Raw genomic sequence first — 14,887 nt, 5'->3', positions numbered from 1 at the left:
AAGGTGCTGATGGACCTCAAAACCCGATAACCCACGCATGGATCCTTATTTTGGATCCAATTAGCCAAGCATTCTAAATGCGGATCGAAGTTTCTGACACAAGTTATGGGTAGATCCGACCCGATAACACCGTATTTACGGGTTTCTGAGCCCCGCCTCCATGACGATGGTGTCTTCCTCCTCGTCCGTTACAGCGTCGGCGGCCGCCCGTTCCCTGCCCCGACCTCTCCCCGTTTCCTTAGCGATCTCCAGGTAATGGCCGTGATTCCTACCCCATTTTCTTTCTTTGCAGCCGCTCTTATCTCTTCTTGCCAGTGGTTTTGAGATGTTGGTTATATTAGTTTCAACCCCAGTTTGTTTGCCACGTTGATGTTTGTGTTCGTCCTTGTATGATCTAGTTCAGCATTCCATGTATTTATCTAAACGGTAAAGATTCTTCCGTGTTGGATGTTTGTGTTTGTGACTCTAAGATCCTTATGCTGCTGTTTCTTTGTGGGAATGATTGATTCTTGCATATCGGGTGTTTGTGTTTATGTTTCCAAGAACTTTATTGTTTCCACTGCGGGATTCAGTTAGACTGTAGTGTTTGTACCAAAGAAACAATAGATAAAGTTCTTAGAAGCTGGATGAAAGAGAGCGAGCTTTAGCTGCTGACGAGGTGAAATCTGGGTCAAACTGTTTCAGTTGTGTCCCAAACTAGGTTCAGGTCTTTCAATTCTATGGTCTGTTATGATCAAAACTTGACCCGCACACAGATTTTTGCACCCCGATGTACTGCAGTTAGAAATGTCTATCTTGTTTTGAGCGGAGTTATGAACTGTGGGCTTAAGGAAAATTAGTTGGATTCGTTGCTTCCTCTGCTCGTGGCTTCTTCATGTCTCAACTGTTGCTTTATAGAAGTGTTTGCATGCTGCTGAATACTAATGTTAACTTATCTTTGTTGTGGTAATCGTAGGGACATAGTGAGCAAGATAGGTGGAGATTCATGATCCTACGATCGGTGGGTTCAGCAAGTAACTACTATCAAGGTCTACGAACTAGTTTGTCCTGCTCGAGAGCAGCATTGCAACTGTATCCAGATACCCCAGTTGGTGATACTTGTTTTGGTATGTCAGAATCACTACAGTGCCAGAGAGAATCTCATTCTTCTACAAACTTTTCATCAGCAAATGCAAATGGATCATCTGAGACCACAGAGCCTGTATCTCCTCATGATGATAGTACCTGCTCCCTGAGCATTCAGTCCACTCCTGACATTGAGAAGAAGTATGTGCATCGTGTTTATGATGCCATTGCTCCCCATTTCAGCTCAACTCGATTTGCTAAGTGGCCAAAAGTTGCTAGTTTTTTGAATTCCTTGAGGCAAGCTTCAGTCATACTTGATGCCGGTTGTGGGAATGGAAAATATCTTGGTTTTAATCCTGATTGCTTTTACATAGGTTGTGACATAAGCCCTTCTCTAATTGAAATATGTGCGAGGAGGGGTCACGATGTAATGGTTGCTGATGCTGTTAACCTTCCCTACAGAAACAACTTTGGTGATGCTGCAATTTCAATTGCTGTGTTGCATCACCTAAGCACCGAGATGAGGCGGAGAAAAGCAATAGAAGAGTTAGTTAGGGTTGTTCGAAAGGGTGGACTGGTTTTGATCACTGTGTGGGCTGTTGAACAAGAAGACAAATCACTGCTTACTAAATGGACTCCTCTGTTTCACAAATATGATGAAGAATGGGTGAAACCCAGCAGTCCTGTTCGTAATAATCCAGTAAACAAGTTAGAGAGTATCCCTGAGTTAGATGAAAGTTGTCGTCAGGACACAAAACAAACATGCAATGAGTTATCTGATGATAAAATGGAGTCTATGGATAGTATCATGGTTGATGCTTCTATTTCTTCTGCCACCACAGGAAGTCATCTTTACCCCATTAGTGGACAAACTGAGACTCAGCAAGAATATTTTGTTCCTTGGCACTTACCATATCACCGTGCTGAAATTAGTGGTGCATCGGCTTCAGCAGTTGAAACTGGGCTGGCAAAGAAAGATGATAAGAAAGGGGCTATGGTTTACAATCGTTATTACCATGTTTTTGTTGAAGGAGAGCTTCAAAGGTATGTATTTGATGTTTACCCAATTATTGTGAAATGTTTGTAACATTGTGGGCACATCTGACTCCTAATATATACCAGTTTTGCTATCTCCATGTAGTAGTAAAACATGCAACGGCTGGTTATTCTATAGCTTTCTCTACAAAACTGCATATGTTAGTTATATGCAAAAACAATTTCTTCCATTTTGTTTATAATGTATGCTGGCAAAGATCAATGTTTGTGAGAAAAGCCTTAGATAAATTTGAAATAAAGGTCAGATGCCACTTTTAATAGGAACTTATTTACAGGGCAAGCTTAAATAGTGCTTCTTTAAATCTACTGTGACAAGCTGCAAAAAAAAGCAATGCTTGAAATATTTAACAATGATTTATAATTTTGGATCTGGAGATAACTGCAGAAAGGAATAGAAAAACACTAAAATACTTTTTCCTAACAAATGAGATGAAGTATAGTAGTCATCCAGCATGCTCTGCATAATAGATATAGCAAATTAAATGCACAATTTATTGATCAATAACAACAATATTTTGACTTCTTTGGATTGCAACAATCAAGATTTTTCTGTTTATAAATATGCTAATTTTTAATTCTATTTTTCTCAAAGAAAAATCCATGTTATTTAGGAACAATATGTAATCATCATAACTATCACAAATCTCATGTTTATGCTATTTAGGAACATATTTTCACCATAATGTTGCATTGATGTTGAGGTTCTTTGAGATTTTTTTAATGTATTTTTGTCTATTGAATTTGCAGTTGAAGATATGTTTTAATGATACAATCTTCAAGATCTTGGTGCATGTACCAACTTTAGAATCTGTCTCTGATATCTTAAACTTTTTTTTTTAAGGTAATGGATATACTCACAGACATGATTTTGTACCTTAGTTTGATACCAACAAGGTGATTGTGAATTGTCAATCATAACTAACTACCACAATAAGCTGTAAAATCATTGACCTTAATTGTTCCATATAATGTTGCTCATATTCAAGTGATTCAAAATAAGCTCATGCAAGGAATAGGAAAATGCCTAGGATCCTAATCCTAGTTGTATATTCTATTTAAAACCCTTGTTCCATGATCATCAACAAATTATAGTGCATTTGTTACATATGCAAATATATTGTAATAAATTAACTAATACATTTGTGAGATGCAAGTGTTACTAATACATGTGTCATCGCCTACGGTGGGAAGCAAAGTTTATGATGGCCCTGTCACTTGAGACATGTTTTGTTGGGATTGATAATGTCAGGGGGAGGGAATTAATGCAACTGTGTATTGAAACAATTTTCAAGTTAAGGAAGCTAGTGCATACAAATTAAGGAACACTAGAGAAAAGCGATACACATGCCTTCTATAGTGGTTCGACCTGTGACCTGTCGACTATCGATTCCTCGTCGCTTGAGATCACCGGGTTTCAATAACGATCTTTGTTCAAAGTTGAAGATCAAATTCCTTGCACCTTCCTTCTTCTCAAGGTTACGTAACATTACAATTTGAAACACTCCTCTCTATAGAAACTTAAGAGAGGTATCACACAAAAAAATTGAATCATGTTCAGCAAATTAGGTAGCTAAAACAACAACTGCACCTGGTCTCTGGCGGTGGTACTGCTTGGGTTTGGTAGTACCACCACTAGGGACTTGACCTGACCCGTAGCCCTTTTTCTAAACCCTAAATTTTCTTTGAATCCCCACTAAGCCCAAGTTGCATTGGAGCAACTTTATTATTAAAGCAAGACCCTGATACTTTTTCAATTACTTTTTAAGTGTACAATTTGTGTTGGAAAGTTTGATGTGATATGTTGTAGGTGGTGGTGGTATATGATATCTTTTATTTACCATTTGCTTTGTACAAGCCTCTCCTCGCTACCTGAATTTTGATGTCTCGTGTAGCTTAAGCAGCAAGTATTGTTGAGTGGATATACCGAATGGCAATTACATGCCTTCATACCTTGTACCAGCAATTCTGTGGAATCAGAAGAATTTGCTGATCTAATTGTTCTGTTTTGCTATGGTTGATGAGAAACTAATTGTGTTCAGAACCTGGTTATTCCCCGACCCAATCAAAAGCAAGATAGATGATGGATTTGTAGTCCTAGGCAAATGCATTTGTCCTCCCTACAGTAGTCATGTCTCTTTTGAAAGCAGTCATTGAAATGGATCTTTGCCATACTTCTAATATACAATTTGAAAGAAAACCTGACAGCTTAACTAAAATGATTTTAGGCATGTCTATTCTGAAAGCACTTCTTGAAATGGATCTTTGTTGTACTTCTAATATATAATTTGAAAGAAAACCTGATGGCTTAACTAAAATGATTGCAGCCAAAACTTTCATATGGTGAAACATATGCTGATGCCAATAATTGAAGAAGCAAATCTAAATGTTACTTTCTCCATTCCATGTGTTTGTGGTTTCTCTTTAGTGCATTAGATTCATGTCCTTTGTATCGTTATTTTCTCATGTGGTGCTGTCCTCTCAATAATAAATTATCTTTGCTCATTATTTTTTTGCAGGTTGGTTTCCGGCATAGATAATGCATCAATTGTTGACCAATTCTACGACAAGTCCAACTGGTGTATTATTCTTGAGAAATCCTAAATCACTGCTTTATGAAATTGCTGTGCTCATAAGATCCAACAACTAATCATGCTGCCTGAATTGGTCCAAGTTGTACAACTCAAGATGATTTTGATGTCAGTTATTTCTAAAACATGATAGTTGAAGATTCTGTAAGATAAATGCTGAGTGGTTTATCCTTCTTAACTTGGTCTACCTCAAGTCCGAGAAAGATATTTGATCACACAGCTTTGGTGGAATATTTTGTACTCCACGGCATGAACTTCCTGGAATTATGGGAAATCTGAAAGATGAAATATGTGTCAGCTGAATTTAATTTCCGGCAGTAAATCTTTATCTTTTAATGGTTTATGAACCCTCATTGATTTATGTTCTTGTATGAACTTATGAGGAGTATTTGGCTCTCTTTCTTTTCCCATGCGTAGACTCTTCAATTAACATTGATTTAAGTTTCTTGCTACCTTCAAAATTTTAGGCAATTAATAATTTAAATTATAAATATATTATAATCTAAATTTAATGGTAAGAAGATTGTCTATCTAATAAAGATTATGATGGTAAATATTTCATTGATGATAAGGATAAAGATGACACTGAGGTTTGTTTAAAATGATGAAGGGGAAAACAACGCTTGATCAAATATAAATGTATACATGAGAATAATTGCATCCAAGAGAGTAAGGTTACAAGATATTGATTTCTTTCATAATCACTCAAAAGAGATGTTAATTTCATGATGAGATATAAATTGAGGAAGAAAAAGGGCCAATTCAACGAAGGGAATTTTCAAACTACAGTGTTTGTAGCTATAATATTAATAAATAATAAGATAAGTGATTTGATTCTAAAATAAATGATCTTCAAGATCAATTATTATTAAGGGTGAGTACTTACTTAGATCTGATAAAATAATTAGAACTTCAAGATAAAAAATAGCTCCATAAATTCCCCACTATTTCCATCTGATAAAATATATTATTTTTAAAAAATATAAATACTAATTTTATATAAGCCACTAAAATTTAAAATATATCAATATTATTAATGATAAATTTGATCCATACATAAAATATTATTTTATTATTGTTTTATATAATTGGTTCCACCATAGGCTATGTGAGAAAGTAGACATTACTTTTAGATAATTTTTTCAATCTGCACGGATCTATGACCCATTAAAATGACACGAATATCTTAGTTAATAATTTTTTCATAAAATTTATAGGATGAATTCTCGAGAAAAAAAAAATCTAAATATGAGAATTTATCTAGAGCACTCCAATTTTAAAAAAAATTCTCACATAGCATTTTTTTTTCGTAAATAATAATTTTGCCCCTAACCTCTACAAGACCCATTAACACCTTGCACCACTTATCGATCACCTCTGCACTGCATTGCCTTTGTATGTGCATGAGGTTATGATAGGGTTCGACGAGGGCCAACCATAAGGCAAATGGGGGGTGGTCCTACATGGGTGGCTAGGTTTAGTGTTACGAGCAATAATAGCAAGCCCTTGTGTGAAGATTGTGGGTAGCATAACAATAGCTTTGTGCGACAAGGTCCTCGTGAGGGTTGTGAGCGATAGTGACACTTACACCGCATCCTTTCTCGCACAAGATTATGAGCTAACCTTGTAGAGGAGGGGCTAACGGAGTCAACAGAAACGATGACAATCCTTGCACGAGGGTTACAAGCGACACTGTAAGGTAGAGATGATGATGGGTCTAACATAAATGAGTAATTTTTTAAACTTGCTAAGGGCAAAATGATCTTTTCATATTTGATTGCTTTGCTAGAAACTCTAAAATTTTAGAGCTTTTTCTAAAATTTCATCCATATATTTATAATGTTTTTTTAAAAAAATAAAAGATGATATTTTAAAGAAAAATACTCATATTTTGGGTATTTCCCAATCAATACTCCCATTTTGATTTTTATTTCAAATGATGTTTCTAATTTATAAGATACCCAAACAATTCAAAAAAAAAAATTGTTTATTATAGTATTTTGGTCTATTATAATATTTTAGCCACCACAACAAAAAATACTACTGAGTCAACTTGAAGACATTGTAAATGAGTTAAATAGAAGAATCAAAACAACACCATATAAATAAATAAAAAATTAACTTGTTATAATGTTTTAGCTATAATAATAAAAATATTATAAGACCTACTCGAAAAAACTGTAAATGATCTAAATAAACTTCTAATATCAACCAGACCAACTACAAACTTAAAACCTAAAAATATGGTATCATACAGAGTGTTTTTCAATAACCTTTATAATATTTTAGTATCTTAATAAAATATAATAAATATGATTAAAAATACTATAAACGAGCTAAATAGAACTATCGTAATAGTTTAAATCTGGTAAAAAAAAGGGATAAAAAAAAATAGAGGTATTTAAAAGATTTTTTAAATTTGAGATACTATATGAAAAAAAAGGGAATACTTTTAGGAAATGTAAAAAAAAAAAGCATTTTCTGAGAAAATCGTTCAAAACAAAAATATAAGAAAACAGCAGAAAAAAGACAGCTCAGCTTCACCCATTTGGCAAGTGAAAGCCACCACACAAATACACACACACACACACTCATACGTACACACTACAGAGAGCAATAAAATACCACATCGACGATTGCCTTAAAAGAGCAGCTAAACGGATGGGGTTTGAATCCAACCAACCGTTCCCACACCGGAGAGCGCACCCAATAAATGACAATGGCCGCTGCGGCAATCACCGCTTCGCTCATTGCATCGCGGCTCTCCTACGCCTCCTCCTCCTCCTCCACCTTTGCTTGCCCTCGCCGCTACTCCGCTGCGGTCCTCTGCTTCGCTCGGCTGCGGCGTCCCCCCTCCGCCCCCGCCTTCCGCCGGCGGCGGCTCGGTCGCATGGGACACTCCACCGCTGCCGCCGCCGCCACCACTCGCGCCACTCTCGGGCTCACGAAGCCCGCCGCCGTTGAGATCCCTCAGGTCTTCTCTTTCTGCCTCTCGCTATCGATCCCCACCCGGAGTCTCGGCAATTTGTTTTCTTTCGCGTGTCTCCCATTGCAGATGTTCGATGAAATGACTGGCGTTTCTGAACATAAAAGTTATGTTTTTTATCCGGCTTTGTAGTTGGATATGCTCCTTCATTTGGATCTTCAATCTTTGAGCTTTGCTATCTCTCCGAAAAGATCAATCTTTCTATATTTTGTTTAATAGATGGGTTCATTTGTCTTCTTCTGGAATGGATTTCTGGGATGAGTTCATCTATTCCAACTCCTGTTCAAAGCAAGGGCAACTTTAAAAGGATAAGCTATAGTTAGTCATCAGGCATTTACCCAATCTATGGATTAGCGCATTTGGGACTCGCCCGTGACTTCCTCCCCTCGGTGGTCAGTTTTGAGTACCCGTCACTTGGCTTTTATCTTGGATAAAGGACATAAAAGCTTGTCTTCTCAATTCTTTCTTCACAGTACAAAGAGTTTGCAGTCATCTCACCTCTTCTTTTGCTTGGAACATACTAAACTAGAAATCTTGGGTCTTCCACTGTGCTTGTCTCCGGGCTTGTTGAAGTTGCCATTTTCTTTTATGACTCTGTTGTCATTTGGCCATCATTCTGTTCAAACTAACTAGAAATCATGGCAGTAGTTAGTTTTGTGTTCAAACTAACTAATACTTTACTGTATGTTCTTATTCTGTTCTTCGACAAGTGATAGTGGCTTTTTGGTTTGTCCTAAAATAAGGTGGTTGTATACTATTACGAGGAGCAGAATGCTTTATCTTAATTGTATTCTTCACATAAAAATTGAATCTGGAGTAATTACCATGCGGCCCTTCCTATGAATAAAATTTACCCTTGTTATTGTTGCCAGTTAGGTGCTGAAACAGCAACAACATATAGCTAGTTTCCTCTGAGGCATTTTGTTAAATGCTGCCTTTTGCTTTGTTAAATGTCCCTGTTGCGAGGAGCATAATGCTTTCTCTTAATTGTATTCTTCACATAAAAATTATATCTGGAGTAATTTCCATGCGGCCCTTGCTATGAATAAAATTTACCCTTGTTATTGTTGCCAGTTAAGTGCTGAAACAGCAACAACATATAGCTAGTTTCCTCTGAGGCATTTTGTTAAATGCTGCCTTTTGCTTTGTTAAATGGCCCTGTTATTTGCATGCACAAATGTTATATATCTTTCTGCTTCATTATATTTTAGAATTTATTGCTATCTCAGTTTTGAAATTCTTCTGGTAGTTTTGCAAAAGCCTGTACTTTAATTTTGCAGAAAATTTATGCTGATAGGTTCATTCTTTTACTAATTGACCTCAATTGCCCAGTGTCTCTTTTTCATCATTCTGTAGATTGCGTTTGCTGCAAGGGAGTTAGATTTTGTTGAATGGAAAGGGGACATACTCGCTGTTGCTGTATCGGAAAAAGATATGAAAAAGGACTCGGATTCTAAATTTGAGAATTTAGTCTTGAAGAGGCTTGATGAGAAGCTTGGTGGTATTTTGGCAGAAGCTTCCACAGAGGAGGATTTTACTGGAAAATCTGGCCAGTCTACAGTTCTCAGGCTACCTGGTTTGGGTTTCAAGAGACTAGGATTACTTGGGCTTGGGTCTCCCTCATCCAGTGTGACTGCTTACCAAGGCATTGGGGAAGCTGTTGCAGCAGTTGCAAAGGCTGCCCAAGCAAGTAATGCCGCTGTTTGTCTTGCATCACTCGATGGGATGTCAGAAGAGGCAAAACTACATGCTGCTTCAGCAATTGCATCAGGTAGGTTTTCTGTTGTCTTAACCTATAATGATTTTCTTGTAATGATCTCATATATAGAAACAGTGCAACATCACTAGAAAGTAGAAACACAACTGGTGAAACTGAAATCAGAAATAAGAAAACACTCCTTAGTTACTGAGCATTTGTTGGTTGCATTTTTGAAAAAAAAATCTGACTTGTTTTTTCTTTTTTGTAGGAACTGTGCTAGGAGTTTATGAAGATAATAGGTTTAAGTCAGAGTCAAAAAAGCCACTACTTAAAACAGTGGACATCATTGGTTTTGGTTCGGGATCACAGGTGGACCAGAAACTCAAGTATGCTACTGATGTCTGCTCTGGAGTGATTTTTGGAAAAGAGCTCGTAAATGCACCGGCCAATGTGCTTACACCTGGTTAGTGAGAAATGGTGTTGAACAGTCAATATGTGTGATTTATCTGTCTACCCTTGCACTCCTTACCCTATTTTAGATATGAAACGGAATGTCATACACTTAGTGACTTTTCTGACTTCCAGGGGTAATGGCAGAAGAAGCTTCAAAAATTGCCACATTGTACAGTGATGTTTTTACTGTTACCATATTAGATGCTGAACAGTGCAAAGAGTTGAAGATGGGATCATATTTAGGTGTTGCTGCTGCTTCTTCAAATCCCCCTCATTTTATCCACTTATGCTATAAACCTTCGAGTGGTGATGTGAAGAGAAAGTTGGCAATTGTTGGGAAGGGTTTAACATTTGACAGGTACATGTCTATTCCATAGAGAGGAGGGATATAGCTATTCATTACTTGCCAAAAATCTAAGTAAAAAACCTATCAATTATTTTCTTTCACTTTTCCCTGTATTATTGATTTAAATTGTAAACTTCTCATCACAATATCTGTCATTCTATACTTGTTTAGAAATCATATAATTAAAAGCATTATCTGAAACAGTGCAAAAAATCTTTATTCAATGCCATTTTATTTTCACAGTGGTGGTTACAACATAAAGACTGGACCAGGTTGTTCAATCGAACTCATGAAATTTGATATGGGAGGTGCTGCAGCTACTCTTGGTGCAGCAAAAGCTTTAGGCGAAATTAAACCTCCAGGAGTCGAAGTAAGTTGATCACTCTTATACATTCGATGAAAAGGAATTGTTCCATGAAGAATCCAACATTTTAGACATTCAGCAGTTACTTGTTCCTGACACTAAACTATTTGTGTTTACAGGTTCATTTCATAGTTGCTGCTTGTGAAAATATGATTAGTGGCACAGGCATGAGGCCAGGTGATATAGTCACTGCTTCCAATGGGAAGACCATTGAGGTATAACTTCTGCCCTTACATCACAGAGGTATTTAATTATTCATCTAGAGGAATTTATTCTGGTCAATATGATTGTTTATGTAGTTTTCTGATTGTTTTCCATTGAACTTTTGGCTTGTTAGTGTTTTTGAGATAACAGATCTCGTTATAGCAAAACTTTGTTACTTGTGCTTTCCTCTAATGAGCTTGAAAGGCAACCAGAAAGTTAGATTTTTCTACCTTCCATCTAGGCACAATTGGTCTTGTGGCAATCCATGTCTTTTCTAGAAAGTAGAGGATTGTGAAATCCTCTATAAATCCATTGAATTTTGTGTTTTTGTGGATTAGTAATCATTGCTAGAGTTTCTTTAGTTTTAATTTTCAGACAAAAGGGACCTACAGCTTTTGATAAAAATTAGTTTTAATATTCAGACAAAAGGGACCTATCGCTTTTTATAAAAATATAAGTGTTAGTGTAGAAGATTTTCTCATCTGAGTGTTTTTAGTTTTAGGTTTTCAGGAAAAAAAGGCCTAGATTTTTTTGAAGATGCATTAGAGTTCGTGCAGAAGACTCTCATCTAAAGTTTTCCCCTCATTTCTTGCATAATGTTCTAATATTTTGTTTTATTAGTAGTTTTAGCTGGTCCTATTTGTAACACTTCTGAACATGGTTGAACTCAGTCCTCTTGAATTGGAATTTGGTTGCGTAGCTAGCTACTTCTCCGTGATCTGTTAGATCTGGGGCTGTGGATCTTTGTTTCTCTGGACTGCCTTCTTTATTAGATTATCTTTTCTTCTTAATAAATTGAAAAATATTGAATTAATTTCTCCTGGTATATTGTGTAAGCCTAAGCCACATCCAGATCTGTCTGATCGTATATTTGTGACATAAAATTCTTGTTCTAGTGACATTCATCGAGATAATTGATGGCTTATCTGTTTATAAATCAAAGAAATTTACATGAATATGTCAATGTCTAAAAAAAATTATGGTGTTTCAACATATAATATTGCCTTATTTCTTAGATATGAATTATCTTCTTGGCTAATACATTTCATACAGCAATATCACCTCGGCACCTCCTATACTTTTTCTTCTTTTTTTTCCAGGTCAATAATACAGATGCAGAGGGAAGGCTGACACTTGCAGATGCTTTGATTTATGCTTGTAACCAAGGCATTGAAAAGGTACTGTAACATGTTATTAGTTTTATGTTCTCATTGAACCCTGCTTTCATTATCTTAATAGGTCTCATGTACTTTTGAGAGGTGGCTTCCCTAAAATTGATTATGTGGTTGCCTCATAAATTTGTTGAGCAGAGAGAATGATGAATTAAAAATTATTCTAAGGCTGATTTATTCACATCTATCTTCATATATTTATTGAATTCTTGTTCAATTGAATGAATTGATAGGTGTGGCTAGATGGTCATACATATAATTGAAGCATTTGACTTCTGAAGATACTGTTACATTTAAATTATTTACTTAATTGTGTACAGATGCCATCCATCGTATCTAGACAAATAGAATGAGAAATTTATTGCATATTCTGTAAGGTCATGGTCTTTATCTTGACTATCCCATGAAGCAGGATGAGTGCAACAATTCTTTGCTTCATGTTTTCTCCTACCTTAGTGTTGAAGTAAAATTTTTCTTGATGATTATAAAAGATCAGTGTTTTCTTTAAATTTTAAAATAAAAAATGTGAGACAGAAGGTTTTTCTTTTATGCTTGATACTTGGAATTTTCTTTTTGAGGCTTATATTAATTATCTCCTAATTCTGACTCAAAAAACTTTTACACAGGTGGTTGATCTAGCGACACTTACTGGTGCCTGTGTAGTTGCCCTTGGGCCCAGCATTGCAGGTAAAGATCCTCAATCATCACAATTGATTACCTGAAATTGTAATTTTCCCTGGTTTAATTTTTTTGGTAGTGATTGTCATCAAATGGCTACTCAAATCTGCTGATTTTATGCAACTGCCATCGTACCTGGTAAACGAGTGCATAAAGCAGAGAGTGATCTAGAAACACATTTACTTTGTGATTCTGAGCAAGCAATTAGTACTTACATGTTTCCTTCTAATTTCTTCCCGATTCAGGAATATATGCTTTTATGCTTTTGAGGTGATTACATTTTGAAGGCTATTAATTTCTGTTAACGGTGCTTTACTTGTGTTCTGGTAAGTATTTATAGTTAACATTCAGTTGGTCAATTTTTGGCTACAAATGGAGGGAAATTTGCAGTTAACTAGAGTTGTTTCCTATTGATTTTTTGGGTTTTATACAACCTTGCTATCCTTGAATTGGAAACGTAAAGATTAGAGCCTTTAGTTGTTTGGGTAAGCCTGTTGGTTACAGCTTGTGGTTTGATGTTGTCACAATATATAATCAGCCAGTGAGAATTGCCAGTGGTCTGTATGAAGTCAACCAACTGTTCTTTATTTTCACAGGGTTCTTCTCTCCTAATGATGATCTAGCCAAGGAGATTGTTGCAGCTTCTGAAGCCACAGGAGAGAAGTTTTGGAGGATGCCTCTGGAAGATAGCTACTGGGAGTCGATGAAATCAGGTGTTGCTGATATGGTGAACACTGGAGGTCGTCAAGGTGGAGCTATTACAGCTGCCCTTTTCCTGAAACAGGTTTAGACTAAATTACCCTTTCTCTTATGATATCCTGCCAGCAAATTCTAATAATAATTGCCCTTGTTACAACAAATGTTGCATCAATATACTCTTGGAGGTTAAATTGTTCGCAAGGATATAGGATTCAAGAGCTTCTTCAAGGAATGTTTTGAAACCCATGAACACCTAACCCATGAATGTTTCTCCACCCCAACCCATTTTTGAGTAGTGTTCCTTTGGGTTATTTTTCAGATTTGACATTATTTATCAACAATATCAAATTTGACATTCATAATGATCAGTAGAATGACTTGAATGCATGGTTAGATTGGTGGGACATAAATATTTTATTTCACTGTTGTCCTAAGTGACATGTGGCTTAAGTCTGGGTCCTATTAAGAACAAAAATGAACTGGTGTTAAGGAGTAGTTACAATAAAATCACAAGCTGGTGAGGAAGGACAAATGAAAAAAAGGACAACTAGTGAGGGACTCATGAAAGCAAGATGTTTATTGCATTCTTAGGTTTCGTAAAGATGGACATGAAGCTATTAAACAAATACTTGGACTATTTTTGGCCATGAATCTTTTTTATTACTTTAAAAAGGTCCCACGAGTGACAGAATTAGACTAAGACACCATTGAGGAGATGCTTGGATTATTTCTACGAATTTATAGATTACTTTATGTAGGTCTTTTAGATTTCATGCTAGTTCTTAGTGTTATCAGACTTTTTAGGTTCAATATTTAAATAAACCACAAAGAAACTAGACCTTGAAAGTAAGACATAGGATTTGTTTATCTGAAGTCGAGCTATTGATTTTCCTTTTTGCTATAGCATCTCCAAGCAATCACATACCAACTTCTTGAAATCCTAAATTTCTAACTCAATGACATGAATTTAAAAGGAAATAAAAGCCACAAATGCTTAAATGGGTTGTCAAATGAGAACCACTTGGACCAGGAAGAGCCTACACCTTTTCTTTGGAAGGAAGCATTGTTGTGGATCTGTATATATTAATTTGTTTATCGCTTTTTAATAATGGTTTCATTTTGGCAATAACAATGTTCATGCAACAATGTGAAACTAGAATCCCACTTTGTTGCAGTTTGTTGACGAGAAGGTCCAGTGGCTTCATATCGACATGGCAGGACCGGTGTGGAACGATAAGAAACGTGCAGCAACTGGATTTGGTGTCTCTACTTTGATCGAATGGGTTTTGAAGAACTCTCTCTAAACAAGTTGTGATGTGGTGCAATGCAACTGCTTTCCAGCTTAACAGGACCAGCTTGGATCTGCGCATTCTGTTGATCCACTAAAACAAGAGTCAGCAGGAAAGAAGTGATAAATTTTGGCTCTTAGTTAATGAAGTGTCTCTCATTGCCGCATCATTTGTACTAATGATTCAAAGTCTTGTTCACAAATCTGGTCATTGCCTTTGTTTTTCAAAGTTAAACTTGGGTTTTTTTGAATTAAAATGTTGCTAAATAGCAGATGAAGATTCGTGCAA

At 36.2% G+C, this 14,887-nt stretch overlaps 2 protein-coding genes across 5 annotated transcripts; both read left to right on the top strand.

The window, feature by feature from the left end:
* Window positions 1–90: 90 nt before the first annotated feature.
* LOC135645070 (tRNA (carboxymethyluridine(34)-5-O)-methyltransferase-like) lies at window positions 91–5,052 on the top strand. Of its 2 annotated transcripts, none has more exons than XM_065163130.1 (3): window positions 91–252; window positions 956–2,109; window positions 4,638–5,052. In XM_065163130.1, the coding sequence occupies exons 1-3, from the start codon at window positions 106–108 to the stop codon at window positions 4,720–4,722; spliced, it is 1,386 nt and encodes a 461-aa protein (XP_065019202.1). In that variant the 5' UTR covers window positions 91–105; the 3' UTR covers window positions 4,723–5,052. The 2 variants fall into 2 exon arrangements, with proteins under 2 accessions (XP_065019202.1, XP_065019203.1); XM_065163131.1 differs by lacking the exon at window positions 4,638–5,052 and adding an exon at window positions 2,869–3,014.
* Window positions 5,053–7,365: 2,313 nt separating this feature from the next.
* Window positions 7,366–14,887, top strand: LOC135585361 (leucine aminopeptidase 2, chloroplastic-like). Of its 3 annotated transcripts, none has more exons than XM_009417231.3 (10): window positions 7,366–7,683; window positions 9,052–9,466; window positions 9,663–9,857; window positions 9,980–10,205; window positions 10,437–10,563; window positions 10,677–10,772; window positions 11,862–11,939; window positions 12,560–12,620; window positions 13,208–13,395; window positions 14,486–14,887. In XM_009417231.3, exons 1-10 carry the CDS (start codon window positions 7,423–7,425, stop codon window positions 14,612–14,614), a joined length of 1,776 nt encoding a protein of 591 aa, XP_009415506.2. In that variant the 5' UTR covers window positions 7,366–7,422; the 3' UTR covers window positions 14,615–14,887. The 3 variants fall into 3 exon arrangements, with proteins under 3 accessions (XP_009415506.2, XP_065017660.1, XP_065017661.1); XM_065161589.1 differs by having other exon boundaries at window positions 7,544–7,683; window positions 9,028–9,466; XM_065161588.1 differs by lacking the exons at window positions 13,208–13,395; window positions 14,486–14,887 and adding an exon at window positions 12,857–13,151.

The sequence above is a fragment of the Musa acuminata genome, chromosome BXJ3-8 (genome assembly GCF_036884655.1).
Source record: "Musa acuminata AAA Group cultivar baxijiao chromosome BXJ3-8, Cavendish_Baxijiao_AAA, whole genome shotgun sequence".
NCBI lineage: Eukaryota > Viridiplantae > Streptophyta > Magnoliopsida > Zingiberales > Musaceae > Musa > Musa acuminata.
This window is presented reverse-complemented; position numbering and strand designations above follow the sequence as displayed.

What these genes read in the sequence shown, in the direction of transcription:
- LOC135645070 (XM_065163130.1), top strand. Translation starts at nt 106, where the DNA reads ATGGGTAGATCCGACCCGATAACACCGTATTTACGGGTTTCTGAGCCC. An exon ending in GTTTCCTTAGCGATCTCCAG is followed by an intron (nt 253 to 955) that starts GTAATGGCCGTG and finishes TGGTAATCGTAG; the next exon opens with GGACATAGTGAGCAAGATAG. An exon ending in GTTGAAGGAGAGCTTCAAAG is followed by an intron (nt 2,110 to 4,637) that starts GTATGTATTTGA and finishes ATTTTTTTGCAG; the next exon opens with GTTGGTTTCCGGCATAGATA.
- LOC135585361 (XM_009417231.3), top strand. Translation starts at nt 7,423, where the DNA reads ATGACAATGGCCGCTGCGGCAATCACCGCTTCGCTCATTGCATCGCGG. An exon ending in GGCCAATGTGCTTACACCTG is followed by an intron (nt 9,858 to 9,979) that starts GTTAGTGAGAAA and finishes TCTGACTTCCAG; the next exon opens with GGGTAATGGCAGAAGAAGCT. An exon ending in CCAATGGGAAGACCATTGAG is followed by an intron (nt 10,773 to 11,861) that starts GTATAACTTCTG and finishes TTTTTTTTCCAG; the next exon opens with GTCAATAATACAGATGCAGA.